At 40.3% G+C, this 16,093-nt stretch overlaps 2 protein-coding genes across 4 annotated transcripts in view; both read right to left on the reverse strand.

The window, feature by feature from the left end:
* Positions 1–13,355, reverse strand: part of LOC134283926 (sphingolipid delta(4)-desaturase DES1-like) — a 66,909-nt gene extending 53,554 nt beyond the window's left edge. Inside the window, exons 1-2 of one of the 2 annotated variants that reach the window (XM_019699865.3) lie at positions 13,081–13,355; positions 11,936–12,975 (exon numbers count right to left, since the gene is read on the reverse strand). In XM_019699865.3, coding sequence (XP_019555410.1) covers positions 11,976–12,941 — 966 coding nt within the window. In that variant the 5' untranslated portion in view covers positions 12,942–12,975; positions 13,081–13,355 and the 3' untranslated portion in view covers positions 11,936–11,975. Of the gene's footprint in view, positions 1–11,935 lie in introns of both variants that reach the window. The other variant, XM_062843105.1, reaches the window with a different exon arrangement.
* The window catches only part of LOC109424709 (sphingolipid delta(4)-desaturase DES1), a 429,300-nt gene that overhangs the window by 53,554 nt on the left and 359,653 nt on the right, over positions 1–16,093 (reverse strand). The gene's annotated exons all lie outside the window — the stretch shown is intronic.

The raw sequence follows: 16,093 nt of genomic DNA on the forward strand, positions 1-16,093 counted from the left end.
TAGCTCCTGTAGAAATCCCAAAAGCCACATGTTGAACTCCAAAAGAAATCCAGCGAGAAATCCAGGATCGATAGAAGCTCACGGTTTTGCAGGAACTTCGGAAGAAATCCTGGGCGCAAGAACAAATAGTAGTAATTAGTATGCAAATAGAAACCGTTTTTAAGTAAAACAGACTGGAAGCCATTATCCCAAATCAACATATCGCAGTCGTAAATACTTTTAAGACAGTTTTTATTCATGAATTATTGTTCTAAGCTTGTCACAAACAATAGCAGCGAGATAGGTGAAGAGGGTCTGCTTTGTTAAAAAAAACCGAGCACAGAAAAAAAATGGAATTTTAAAGTGAATATTCAGTGCATTATGATTTTGTTTTGTATTTTACTGCAGAACTAGTGAATCTTGTACATCTTGTTCTACTTGTCATAACACCCCTACTGGAATACAGCCCTCTCCCAGCTTATAGCAATTGTTGGTTTCGTAGCTTAAATCATAACTTCCGACATCTGATTAACAAGTATGTCATATCTCATACTGCCCGAATTGGCTACGTTTCCGCTGCCTTTCCACTTTAATTTCCAGAGCTTGATCTCTTAAAAATCTTCAAGAAATTTTTGGGAGAATTCCTGGAGAAATTTCCCGAGAAATTATCCTCAAGACATTCGTAAGTAGTTTTTGCAAAAACCTTTACAGGAGCTCCGGATGAATCCCTTAAGTATTTTCTGAAACAATTTTTACTGCAATCTCCGAAGAAAACCCTATAGGGTACCCTGGAGAAAGTGCTGGATCAATTCCTGAAAAATCATTGAAGGAATTACTACAGTAGACGTTCGCTTGGTGCAAACGGTTTTACCACAGACAAACAGACATACTACTCAAATCGAAATCATCGCACGATTTAACGGTCATTTTGAAAATATAGTGTGGTTCGGACTGTGCTCGCAAGTGTCATGGTGGCGCTGCTGTGCCACCGTCACCTCTCAATTTTGGAGAGAAATGAACGCAACGCCGATCAATATTTACATAAAATGACTCAATCATGAACCTTCATTCATGTTTTATGAAAGGATGACGCCTCGGAGGAGTCGTCACCTGCAAAATTATTACATCGAGCCGAGGGAAACAACACCTACAAATGAATGCTTCGGACTGAGCATTATAGAGGGTGCTAGTGAGATGCCAAACGATGTTTTTGAAGCAATTTTCTTCTAAGTAATATGTCTGTCTGTGGTTTTACTGCAATGTTTTTAAGTGCAAGTCCGCTAAGTGCAACAATTTTGCAATTATCGCATCGCTATCCGTCAAAATCAAATGTCAACAGTGATGCGATATATTTCGCATGTACTTTTGTTGCAGTGCGATGTTTTCTGAATGCATGTTGGCTGCATTCTGCAGCGACTGACAGTTCTTTGGCGTCTGTCAGTTGTCTTTCTGTCTGTTGTATTGCATAGGCGTCTGTCAGTTGTATTGCAGTTTTTGAAGAAATCTTTGTTAAGATATCAGATGAAATTCCTTGAGAAATCCAGGAAAGACGTAAAAACTTGAAGTATTTTTAGGCAAAGTACGTTTAATTGGCAAATTGAGAGATAAATTTGTGAAAAAATTACCACTTGTTTTGGTGGGATTCGAACCCACGACTCCGTTATCGCTAGTCCGGCGCTTTAACCAACTAAGCTACAGAACAAGTTACAACTCTGCAGAATAGAAAGTCAAACTGGATTCCAAGCACCACCCTAAACCGGGTCCGTCTTTCACAACTTTATCTCTCTTTCGGTTCTTAGATGCCAATCTCCCGCACTCTCGCGGCCTACCAACAACAAGTGTGCGCGTATTGTTTTTAGAATGTTGATATTGAAGCTCGACTGACACATACTTCGTCACCAACCATATGATCGGTGCAAACTCAATCAATATCAATATCAACATTCTAAAAACAATACGCGCACACTTGTTGTTGGTAGGCCGCGAGAGTGCGGGAGATTGGCATCTAAGAGCCGAAAGAGAGATAAAGTTGTGAAAGACGGACCCGGTTTAGGGTGGTGCTTGGAATCCAGTTTGACTTTCTATTCTGCAGAGTTGTAACTTGTTCTGTAGCTTAGTTGGTTAAAGCGCCGGACTAGCGATAACGGAGTCGTGGGTTCGAATCCCACCAAAACAAGTGGTAATTTTTTCACAAATTTATCTCTCAATTTGCCAATTAAACGTACTTTGCCTAAAAATACTTCAAGTTTTTACGTCTATTTCAGACATACTAGCCGACTGGTATAGCCGGAAAAGGGCAATAAAATCATTGTCATCCAGGAAAGAACTCCTGGAAAAAGTACTGGGGAAATATCTAGAGCAGTTCCAGGAGGAATCACAGCAGAAATAGGTTGATAAACCCTGGACAAATCCCAAGATAAACTCCCGCGAAATTCATAGAGGATGCCCAATTGGAAAATCTAATAGAGGAATCCTCGTGAAATCTCTTTAGCAATTCTTATATAAGTACAGTAGACGTTCGCTCGGTGCAAACGCTTTAACTGCAATGGTTTTTAACTGCAAGTCCGCTAAGTGCAACAATTTTGCAGTTATCGCACCGCTATCCGTCAAAATCAAATGTCAACAGCGATGCGATGTTTTTCGCATGCACTTTTGTTGCAATGCGATGTTTTTCATATGCACATTGGTTGCATTCCACAGCAACTTACACTGAAAAACAAGAGAACCCAAATTTGAGTATTTTTAAACTCACTTTTGAGTTCTTTTTTGCATCCTGTTTCATTCGCTCTCTTTATTGTTGTCAGAGAGTGAATAGCAAAACAACCCAACTTTGAGAGTTCGATGCGGGAAGCCAAAATTGAGTAAGTGGCACAGTACCGAAAGTTGAGTAATTTTAACTGACGGTTGAGTAAAAAGAACCTTGACTTTAGGTACTTTGGCCGTATACGCCTAAATGCAAACTACCTACCTGAACATCGACTCCAGCAACTCAAAATTGGCTTCCCGCACGCAACCTCCAAGTTGGGTGGAATGAACTCACTTTTGGGTACTTTCGTTTTTCCGTGTACAGTTATGTGACGTCTGTCAGTTGTTGCAGTTATCGAATTTCATTCGGTAAGTGAAACGTAAACATGTTGCACTTATCGAACGTATACTGTCTAGGAAAGTGTGACAGTGTGTATAAGGTATAGGGAAATAGCGTGACAGAGGGGGGAGGGGGGTCTAGAATTCCCGAAAAACGATGGACGTAATAATGAACCTTCCCGAAGAGGAATACCTGAAAAAAATTGCAGAAATATCTACAGATTTCTCTGAATACACCACTAGAGGAGTGCGTGTAGAAATTACTGGATAAAGTCCTCCATGTATACCAGCATGAATTTCTGGAGGAATCTCAGCAGGAGTTCCTGGAAGAACCCCATGAAATGCTTCTGGAGGAATCACATGATGATGCCTGGAAAAATCTTATAGGGAAACATCTCAATGGATAGTTATAGTGTCTCCGGAATTATTTCCGCCGAAATTCATGGAAAAAGTTGGATGAGTAACCTGCGATCCAAGTAGTTAAGTATTCCGGCTACAAGCTTAGCAACCATTGTTTTGTATAGTAAACAGTAGAAATAAATTTTCATTCCTTGTTCAGACTTTGACCAGAACGCAAGTGTTTTATTTCCACTTACAAGTGGTTATGGGCCCAGGATTGGTCAAGGCCTGAAAGTTTGAAGAAGTTCTTTTACGTTTTCGAAGCCAGACGTTATCGTGATGATTCCAAGAGACACGGTCCAGCGAAGCGAAGTTCGAGGCGGTACGAGCGGAAGTACAAGGACGGCAAACACTGGTGGAGGATTACCGACTGGAGGTGATGCCTTACGGCCCGGCGGATTTGTACGTGCCTATGGAAACCCTGTAAATCTGTCGAACATGGAGAAGCTACGTGGACGTGAAAACTACGCATCTTGGGCTTTTGCGATGAAGATGACCTTGATAAGAGAAGGTTCCTGGCGAGCGATGAAACTACTGGAAGGACAGGAGGTAGATCCGGAAATGAGCGAACGAGCACTAGCGGCGATCTGCCTGAGCTTGGAGAAGAACACTTATAGTTTGGTGAAGACCGTTGAAACCACAAGAGAAGCATGGGAGAAGCTCCAGAAGGCGTTCCAGGATAACGGTTTGATTCGTCGTTTCGGTTTGTTGGACAAACTGACGTCCGTGAAGCTCGAAGAGATTGGATCCGTTGAAGACTACGTTGACGAACTGGTGACGACGGCGCAGAATCTGAGCGAAATCGGATTCGAGGTAAACGACCAGTGGTTGGCGTCGCTTTTGTTAAAAGGATTACCGGAGTACTACAACCCGATGATCATGGGATTACAAGCCTCTGGCATCGATCTGACTGCTGACGTTGTAAAAGCGAAGATACTTCAAGATGTGAAGTGGCCACTAAAGAGTTCTAAAGCGGAAGGAGCGTTATACACCAAGCAAAAGTCAAGGCATCCGAAAAATGAAAAGAAGAACGGAAATTGTTTCACGTGCAAGAGGCCTGGACACTTCGCTGCAAACTGTCCACAGAAGCAACCTACGAAGAACAAAGGTAAGGCTCTTTGTGCAATGCTAGCCGTGGGCCGAGGAAAGGAAGAAGATTGGTACTTCGATTCGGCCGCAAGTAGTCACATGACCAGAAGCGATGAAGGTTTCAAGAAACAGGAGAATCTGGTGAACTCTATCGATACTGCGAACAATCAATCCATCAAGTCGGTGGCGCAAGGACTTGTCGAATTGGACCTAAAGGAAGGAAAAATCGAAGTTCAAGATGTGCTACTTGTTCTTGACCTGGCAACGAATTTATTATCAATCAGCAAAATTTGCAAGAAAGGATTGAAGGTTATTTTCACGGCAACAAAATGTGAAGTTCTGGACGACGATGATGACGTTATTGCTTCGGGGACGGAAGAAGATGGTCTGTATCGGCTCAACCAGAAGGCAAACAAATCGTTTTTAATGGTGGACTCCAGCATCTGGCACAAGCGCTTAGGACACCTGAACCAGCAGAGTATGATGAAGCTTTCGTCGATGGCAGATGGGATTGTTCTGAAGAAGGATGCGGTTCAAAATTGTGTGGCTTGTCTGCAAGGTAAGCATGCCCGGGACACTTTTCATGTCAGCGCAACAAGAGCGGAAGGATTACTGGATTTGGTGCATTCGGACGTCTGTGGGCCTGTTGAAGTTCCATCACTAGGAGGAAACCGATTCTTTGCCACTTTCATCGATGATGCAAGCCGAAAAGTCTTCGTTTACTGCCTGGAGTCCAAAGGTCAAGTCCCTGAGGTGTACGAGCAATTCAAGGCTTACGTGGAACGGCAAACAGGGCGGAAATTGAAAGTTCTTCGCACGGACGGATAATGCGATAAACTCCGCTTCACATGATGATAACGCCACACTCGGTTGCCGCTTAACACTCCACGAAACGGCTCCTCCCATCTTTCTGAAGACATATCCAGTTGTTGATTTGCGCGTATCAGGATAAGAGACGAAAATTCGACGTCAAGTCTAACGAAGGTGTTTTCGTCGGCTATACAGACAATTCAAAAGGGTATCGCATTTTCAATCCTGATTCTGGAGACGTAATCATTAGTAAAGATGTCGTGATCTTGGATGAAGGACGACCGGCGAATTTGTTGAAGAAGCAACCAAACACTGTAGAATTCATGGAACTCATCAATTGGTATGTAATCAACGATGAAAACGTACAGTCCGCTAGTTCATCGGGAGCTTCGGAAAGAGAAAATGCACGACCCAACGAAGACACTTCGGATCAAGCCAATATCCAAGAGATTCCAGATTGTCCCACGAACAACGTAGTGCCAGCTGTAGCGCTCCCACCGCTACTTACAAGAGCAGCTGAAGAGCAGCAAGAGTCGAGGCGCAGCGGTCGGGAGCGCCTATTCCCTGGCAAGGCAAGTATTCTGATTTTGTTTGCTTTAGTTCAACTGCTGTACCGTATTTCCCCGAACAGTTTGACCACGACGATGTTGACGATGAAACTGTTGATGAAGGCGATCCAAAGAGTTACACTGAGGCGTTGAATCGGCCGGACCGCCAGCTCTGGATTGAGGCGATGCAACGTGAACTTCGAGCGCAGGACGAGAATGGCACTTGGGTTCTGACGGAATTACCACTTGGAAGGAAGGCTATCCGCAATAGAGGCTTGCATCAAAAACATAACCTCATCGAATTCTCATACGATTTGTAAACATTGCCCTCAATTTTTTTTGAGGGCAAGGACGGCTTTATGGACCGACGCCGAAGGAAAGAAAGAGAAGGAGACAGTGATGACGTCAGCGTGCAAGCGCTCATAAATGGGTTTACAAGATCAAGCGTGGTGCTGATGGTGAAACGAAACAATACAAGGCGCGGCTTGTTATAAAAGGATGTTCCCAGCGGGCCGGCATCGACTATAATGAAGTTTATTCTCCGGTAGTGCGATATTCGACCGTACGTTTTCTGATGGCATTGGCAGTACAGCACGATTTGGACATCGAACAGCTTGATGCAGTCACAGTGTTTCTACAAGGGAAACTCAAGGATGAAGAAATATACATGGAACAACCTGAAGGCTACGTCGTCGATCCGACCAAGGTGTGCAAATTGCAAAAAGCTTTGTACGGATTGAAGCAAACAAGCAGGGTATGGAACACCCAGCTGGATGAAGCGCTCAAGGCTTTCGGACTAATCCGTTCCAACTTGGATCCTTGCCTGTATTTTATCCTCAAGGAAGATGGAAAAATGCTGTTTGTGACGATCTATGTTGACGATTTTCTGGTGTTCACAAATGATGAAGAACTCAAAAAGAAATTGAAATGTTATTTGAATTCAAGATTCAAGATGAAAAATATCGGAGAAGCGAAATTTTGCCTTGGACTACAAATAACGCGTGATCGTACGAATGGAAAATTGTTTCTCGACCAGCAAGCGTATATCAAGGATGTTCTGAAGAGGTTCAACATGGAGAACTCGAAACCTGTTGCAACTCCAATGGACTCGAATGTGAAGCTTGATAAGTCCATGGGTCCCAAGACACCAGAGGAAATGGCTGAGATGAAGAATGTTCCATTCAAAGAAGCAGTTGGTTCGTTGTTGTATGCAGCCCAGGCAACAAGACCGGACATCGCCTTCGCTGTTAATTTGGTGAGTCAATAGGGTCCTAAAATGAAAAATATTTTCCCGCTTTTGGCGCATAACACGAAAGAGCATGGTTTTCTGATCTCAATGGTAATTTTTCCGAACTTAAACAATAACAGAATAGTCTATTTTACGAAACGACAACAGTGTTGATATTTATATTAACACTCACGGGCATGGGCGCAACCTCCTGTCAAATTTTCATTCATGAAATGAGCGATCAGCTGATCCGAAACGTCTCGTAAAATGGCTCATAGATAATAAACTCGAAAATAAAATAATGATGAGCAGGTCTTGTTTGACATTCGAGGTCAACCTTGACGTAACGAAAGTGAAACGGCGGGTTGCAAAAGACACCACATTGGCTCACTTTTGACAACAAATGTTCCTGTTTGACATACACGGTAAACAAAATTTACCCAAAATTGAGTGCTAAACAAGGAGTGTTGCAAAAACTATTAAAATTTTTGAAAATATATTTTATGGGCTTTACCTAATAGGAATACTTAAAAAATGAGTAAATATGTCGTTTTAGTCAATGCTTGATCGAATTATGCAGAAATTGAGATAGGCCTTTAGGAGCCTATTCTCAACCCAGTACGGAGGGTTAGCCTAACATTAGCCTAATGTGAGACTAACTGGCCAGCATGTTAGGCTAACTTTTTGTCTCACTTTTGCCTAATGTTAGTCTAAAATTAGACAAATATGACACACTTTTGTTAGACATGTTGCAAATTCGAAACATGTTTGTTAGTCTAACATTAGACTAACGTTAGACATGTTTTAGTATGGGCTGTTAGACGAATGTTAGGCATAGATTTTATGCTGCTTGTTTTCATTCCAGCTGTCATCCGAGCAAGAAGTGTGATTGTAGTAGTGAACTTTTATCGGCGTTCACTACTACAACCGCACTTCTGCCTCGAATGAAAGCTGGACGAAACATATTTAATAAAAAAACCGGAGCCTGTTTTAATTTTAATTTTTTATTTTATTTCAATTTAAATTTATTTTAATTTAAATTTAAATTTTTATTTTAGTTTTAATTTTAATTTTAATTTTAATTTTAATTTTAATTTTAATTTTAATTTTAATTTTAATTTTAATTTTAATTTTAATTTTAATTTTAATTTTAATTTTAATTTTAATTTTAATTTTAATTTTAATTTTAATTTTAATTTTAATTTTAATTTTAATTTTAATTTTAATTTTAATTTTAATTTTAATTTTAATTTTAATTTTAATTTTAATTTTAATTTTAATTTTAATTTTAATTTTAATTTTTATTTTTATTTTAATTTTAATTTTAATTTTAATTTTAATTTTAATTTTAATTTTAATTTTAATTTTAATTTTAATTTTAATTTTAATTTTAATTTTAATTTTAATTTTAATTTTAATTTTAATTTTAATTTTAATTTTAATTTTAATTTTAATTTTAATTTTAATTTTAAACAAATTAAATTAAAATTAAATTAAAATTAAATTAAAATTAAATTAAAATTAAATTAAAATTAAATTAAAATTAAATTAAAATTAAATTAAAATTAAATTAAAATTAAATTAAAATTAAATTAAAATTAAATTAAAATTAAATTAATTAAAATTAAATTAAAATTAAATTAAAATTAAATTAAAATTAAATTAAAATTAAATTAAAATTAAATTAAAATTAAATTAAAATTAAATTAAAATTAAATTAAAATTAAATTAAAATTAAATTAAAATTAAATTAAAATTAAATTAAAATTAAATTAAAATTAAATTAAAATTAAATTAAAATTAAATTAAAATTAAATTAAAATTAAATTAAAATTAAATTAAAATTAAATTAAAATTAAATTAAAATTAAATTAAAATTAAATTAAAATTAAATTAAAATTAAATTAAAATTAAATTAAAATTAAATTAAAATTAAATTAAAATTAAATTAAAATTAAATTAAAATTAAATTAAAATTAAATTAAAATTAAATTAAAATTAAATTAAAATTAAATTAAAATTAAATTAAAATTAAATTAAAATTAAATTAAAATTAAATTAAAATTAATTAAAATTAAATAAAAATTATAAAACTGAATTGAAATTGAATTAAAATTAAAGTGACTCACCGACACGATGAGGCCAAACTTAAAGGAATCGGATACTGTTTTGGTGATGACTGGTTCCGGCGACAGTGCGAAGAGAACGAACCGAACTTATTGGCCAGCAGCAGCGACGAGGAACTGACGGGTTGGACGACGGAACGACTGAAATGGTTCCTACGAGTTTAAATTAATTGAGACGCGCCAATTTTTCTCATTTTCTCGACCGACGAACGCGATTTTTAAGCTGCCGCAACTAACAAAGTTTTTTTCCCTCGTTTTTTCCACTGCCATTTGCTCAACTGTCAATGACGCGCGAAAAAATCGAACATTCAGCATAAATTCGGGGTTATGATTTATGCTCTCGAAAATTTTTCGGTGAGCAACATAACTAACAAATGCCTAACAATGTCGAACGCCTAACTTCCTCCGTGCTGGGAATTAATCCAAGAAGGCAGCATAGGGAAGTCGTGAAGCGCATTATGCGCTACTTGCGTGGCACTTTGGACGCGAAACTAATGTACACGAGAGGAGGTGATTCTCAACTGACTGGATATACAGATGCGGATTGGGGAGGAGATCCTGATACGCGCAAATCAACAACTGGATATGTCTTCAGAAAGATGGGAGGAGCCGTTTCGTGGAGTGTTAGGCGGCAACCGAGTGTGGCGTTATCATCATGTGAAGCGGAGTTTATCGCATTATCTCGAACAACTCAAGAAGCATTATGGTGGCAGCAACTGATTGAACAGATTGATGGGAAGCAAGCAATACCAATATTTTGTGATAATCAATCCGCAATATGTATGACCCGAAACGATGGTTGTAATCCCCGGACAAAGCATCTATCTATCCGATATCAATTTGTGAAGGACGTTGTGGAAAAAGGTGACATCAAGCTCCATTACATTCCGACAGATGAACACCCGGCTGATGGATTTACGAAGGCTTTGGCGAGGCAGAAGCATTCCCAATTTATGAAGTTGACCGGGATCGTCGGTTAAGGGCTGTTTGCAGTTCAGAAGGAATTTTTCGGCCTATCTTGATGCATGGGATATTCCTTGCCTGAATTGCCCAAGAAACCGTTTTTCTTCCATCGCAGTACGCAGTTGCGAAGAAATGACCATTCAAATGGCAGTCACCATAGAAAGTTTCTGCCAGGAATCGCTCAAGAAGTTTCTTGAGCGATTCCTTTTGAACTCGAAACTGCGCTTTAAGCGCTGTTTGCAGTTCAGAAGAAATTTTTTGGCCTATCTTGATGCATGGGAAATTCCTTGCCTGAATCGCCCAAGAAAACGTTTTTCTTCGATCACAGTACGCAGTTGCGAAGAAATGCCAGTTCAAATGGCAGTCAGCGTGGAAAGTTTCTGCCAGGAATCGGTCAAGAAGTTTCTTGAGCGATTCCTTTCAAACACCAAACTAGGCTTTAAGGAGGAGTGTTGGATGAGTAACCTGCGATCCAAGTAGTTAAGTGTTTCGACTACAAGCTTAGCAACCATTGTTTTGTATAGTAAACAGTAGAAATAAATTTTCATTCCTTGTTCAGACTTTGACCAGAACGCAAGTGTTTTATTTCCACTTACAAGTGAAAAACACCAGCAAAAACACCTACTAGAAACGAAGCAGAAGTTCTTGAAGGAATCATAGCAATACAATATTTTTTGGAGGAATCCCACCACGAGTTCCTTAAAGGTTTTTAATGGATAAATCCCTGGAAGAATCGCGACAGCAATGTCTGAGGCAATCCAAGCAGGAAATCGGCAACATAAATCTTATCATAACTTTCTGAAGCAATCCCAACTAGTAAACCTGGAGGAATCCCAGAGATGCCGGAAAGAAGAAGTGCATTGGAAGACTTGTAATCACAACAACAGGCAACGTTAATTGTTTGTGCTGTTTCCAGAGAACAATAGTCTTAATTGCATGTAGGTAGCCACCATCCTAGCTTGAGTCTTGTTCTGAATGCAGTTCCACTTAACAGTAAAGATCAATTTCATTGCCACACTGATTTTAACATACCGCTGTATGAAGGGCCAAAAGGGGATGTGGCGAATCCGTAAGTAGACACTTACGCGAAATTCGCGGGTTTAAGAGAATCTACTTCCAACAGTATCATCCAACAATGTGGATAATGGAATTTACAATACTTGTTGTTCCCCTTTTTTACTTAAAAAAAGTTGATAAAATCGGGGGCTGACAAAATTGGGACCTCACTGTATATCTTAGGATCTCCATTAGAATTTTCTCATGAGGTTTTTCATAAGCCAAGTCTTAGGGATTTCTAAGCCTCCGTGTATGAAAACCGTACGAAGGCTATGAAATCATAAACAAATAAAAATAACTGAGAAATGAGAACTAAACTGTTGAAAACATACCTACGTGCAGCATCCTCAGTCCTCAGCGTGCGTATACAACACTAATTTATCATTGAATATTTCAAAAGATTATAAATTCAACAAAAATGAAACACACTAGAAAGGTAAAAACATCGATACGTGGATTACTCATTTTTTTTTGCAACGTTATCTTTCTGCCGAACCTAATTCCAATGGCTTCAATTGCCAGTAAATTTCTGGCAATAAATTATCAACTGGCGAAGCCGGGAGACAAAAAAATCACTGCTCGGATTCCACCCGTCGAATCCGATAATGGGCAGATATGGGGTCGCTCCCTCTTATCAATCTAAATGGACTTACCCCGACGCGCCTCAAGGCCCCCGGTGAAGTAGCGGGCATTTTAGGAATCCAGTCCCTTCGCTTTCCTCTTGATCCGGGCGTACGGTCCGATGGCCGGATCCGTAATGAAGTCGTATAAGACTCTGGTCCAGCTGGTGTGCTGCGGGATGGTATCGTAGAACTCCGGAGCGATCCGTTTCACCTCGGGGAGATACCGACCGGGGACGGCCGGGAAGTCGTGATGTTCATTGTGGTACCCAACGTTGAAGGTAATCCAATTCAGGGGACCGTAGTAGGAGTACGTTTCAAATCCCTTGGCGAACATATAGTGCTCGGAGATGAAGTGTCCTGCGACCGGATGGAGGCCCATGGCTAGGAGGGATCCAACGACGAGGTAGATCATCACTTTCCAGCCGAAGAAGTAAACTACGATGGTGTTGAAGATGAGCTGGATGATGGCGTTGACGATTTCCAGCTTCTGCGGGGGCTTCGGATTGACAATCAGCGGTCGGAAAATATAGAACAGTGGCTGCAGGCAAACCCAAATGAACTTTCCGAGGGTGTTGCAGAACAGCTTTGCTTCCAGCAGGGTCGGTAAATCGGTGTCAATCACTTCGTCTCCTTGGTACCGATGGTGCTCCAGGTGATACTTCTTGAAGCTCACCGACATCGGCAGTCCGATTGGGAGATTGCAGAAGAAACCAAACAACCGGTTCGCCATTGGCCTCGCATGCCCGAAGGCCAGATTGTGCGCGATCTCGTGACACGCCAGTTCCAGCGAGTGATTGATAACACCGCCGAAAAAGTACGCCACCAGGAAAATCATCTTCCACGACTGGTCCTTCATCACGAACAGCATCGCAAACTGCATCAGGACCATGGAACCGGCCACCCACTTGAACCTCGGATCATGCCCGAACAGCTTCTTGATCTGAGGGTACTTCTCCAGAATAATCTTCCTCCGGCTGGCGTGCGGTTCCTCGGTGTAACTCCACTCGAAGTCCGTCCTCGACACGTGCTGTCCCATTTCGTAAGTCCCCTTGATTCCCCTGAGAACAAAACTAAATCGAAATCCGGATTTCACTAAATGTACACTTTTGGGAACGGAGAAGTAAAAGCGCACCACCCCTCGCCGCTGACTACCGATCCTATTCGCGAACACCTACCAGAGGCGCGCAACGACACTGCAGCGGTTTCTTTTCACCCGAAACCCGAAAAAATAAAAATGATTAACACAATTTGCCGGACGGCACAACACGACGGCTACAAGCTGACCGCTGCGCTGCGGCGGTGGATGGACTACTACTAATGCACCACTGATTGGCAAACGAACGCAGCAACGTCTTGAAATTCAATCCGTCCGAAACGCGCAAGCAAGTGACTGAGAAGCGATGATAAAAACACTGGCTGAACTTGAAGTCACGTAGCGCGCACTAACACGACTGCGGAACTGGGGAACAGAACGCCGACGACAAAAGCCGAACCACGACGCGCAACACAAACAACGGTACCGGAACGGAACGGCTACAAACACAACCGTTATGATGGTAGTGGAGTGACAGCTGAAGGAACATGAATGGAAGAAAGTGGAGCGCAAAAGAGAATGAATGAAGAGATGACATGTAAAAAGGAAGGTGAAGGATGAACCTCTTGAGATGAACGCCTGGATGTACAGGGACGTACGCAGGAATTCGGACATCACTTTTTTGGAAATCTAAGGGAAGATTCAAATATTACGTCCATTGTTTTTCTGGATTTCTAGACCCCCCCTCCCCCATCTGTCACGCACTTTTCCTATACCCAATACACGTACTGTCACACTTTTCTAGACCCCCCCCCCCTCCCCCAAATCATGGACGTAATTTTTGAACGTTCCCTAAGCTGAAAATTTGTATTATGTTTCCAGTTCAAAACCAGGGTCTTCGTATAATAATGATTGATATTATTTTTGAGGCGCTTTGTAATTTTCGTATGTTTTGGGTGGCATATCAACGAAAAAGTGGGTATGGCACGGAAAATTTCGATTCCCTGTCATTAATGATCTGTCAGGCAATTTAAATGTTTCAGCCATTTAAATTTGATGAAAATTAATTCGCAGTTCAATTAATATTTCATATATGAAACAAAACTTGTTTTTCATCTGCATAGTGCTTAGGTAAAAGATTTCATTTATTATGCACTGTTGATACTTTTGAGAAATACAGCTAAAAGATCAACATGCCTTAAGATATTCTTGTTAAAGTTTCATGAAGTTCTTATAATCAATCATTAGCGCATGTACATGAATACAACTAGTTTCAAAGCAGTCTTCAAAAGCAGCTTTGAAGATCTCCTGAAGAGTGGAAAAGATTAGTCTGATGGATGTTTTATACCTATTTTATCTCGGATTTGCAGAACAAAGAGCTTTACTGCTAAGTTTTATGATTCTATCTTAGAAATTACTTCAGGATTGCCACAAAAGTATAATTGTTACTTGGGGAAGGAACGCAAAAAAATCCTGTGAGAAATTCTAGGAGGCATTCCAAGAGGTATTTATAAACAAGTTCCCTGACGGAACATCCTTGTAGGTAGCGGTCCTCCTCCTCTCCTCTTCTTGGCGTAACGTCCTCACTGGGACAAAGCCTGCTTCTCAGCTTAGTGTTCTATGAGCACTTCCACAGTTATTAACTGAGAGCTTCCTCTGCCAATGACCATTTTGCATGTGTATATCGTGTGGCAGGCACGAAGATACTCTATGCCCAAGGAAGTCAAGGAAATTTCCTTTACGAAAAGATCCTGGACCGACCGGGAATCGAACCCGTCACCCTCAGCATGGTCATGCTGAATACCCGTGCGTTTACCGCCTCGGCTATATGGGCCCTCTGGTAGGTAGCGGTATTTCTAGATTAAATCCGAACCAACAACGTATACATATTTGATCAGATAGAGACAACTAAGTGGAGAAGTCGGGGATATTTATGTGTATAATCTACTTCTTATTTTCATTACATTCATCCAACTCCTCTAGCCTATCATTAAAATAATTCTGAATTTTCATATGTCATTTTCGTTTTTGCGGTGGTGCTACACCGGTGTAGCACTTTTGCACCGAAATTGTTCGTTTTTGATTTTCGCGCTGCACCGGTGTAGCACTTTTTCTGCACCGCTCAAAATAGTGCAGCACTCAAAAATTCGAGAGTGTAGCGGGTGTACACCGCGTGTCCACCAATCAACGTTTGCAAAGTTGTAAATATTTTGGTTTTTATTCACGCACATCAATGCAACTGCACCGAAAATGTACTTTTTGAATTTAGTGATAATTGTAGCACGAAGCGGTGTAGCACCGCCACAAAAACGAAAACGACAAAAATACAATAATCGTTGATCAAAAAATATGAAATCATTAGATTCTTACGTCGAAGGCAACACATTCATCCAACCTCTCTTGCCTATTTTATCATTAAATTCTGAATTTTCGCAAAAATACAATAATCGTTAATCCAGTAAATATGAAACCATTATTATGGCGCCAGCACCAAACCGAATAGCGACGTTTTGACTAGCGACACTTTTCGACTAGCGACACTTTTTTTCAGTACCGGGTGCAGTTAGAGTCCCTATAATTAGAGTCTAGCAGACTGTCACTTTCGACCGGAGCCAAATCGAGCATGACGTCATATTGTCGCGTTTATCTTAGATTCTCAGCAAGCTGCGTTCGAAACGCGCAGCCTCAGATCGCGCCAGACCGCGCACGTATGATTTGTACACGGTGTGTACCTTGGCTAAAACTGTTTTGCAGCCGCCGGGTGGAGCTGTCGGCCGCCGTGTACAACTCAAACGGACGCAAGTATTATGGCTGACTCAAATCAACAGGATCTGAGTGATTAAGCTAGGATGCACCTAGGGGCAAGACACTGTGCAAACGAGAGCAACTCTGAGAATTTCTGAGTAACTCTTTCTGTCGATGATCGACGAAATTTGTTGAAAGACATCCCTAAAACTGCAATTTTCATTCAGCACACGCAACACTTTGCAGTTTGACATTGGTGCCAGATCACACTTTGGCATAAATGGGAGAAATTCTGAGGAACTGTGAGGAATTCTGAGCAACACCTCGAACACAGATTTGCTCTCGTTAGATCTGTCCTGCCCCTAGGGATGCACAATAGTGTCCTCACCGATAAATGCTATTTACACCGT

This window comes from Aedes albopictus, chromosome 3, assembly GCF_035046485.1.
Source record: "Aedes albopictus strain Foshan chromosome 3, AalbF5, whole genome shotgun sequence".
Taxonomy (NCBI): domain Eukaryota; kingdom Metazoa; phylum Arthropoda; class Insecta; order Diptera; family Culicidae; genus Aedes; species Aedes albopictus.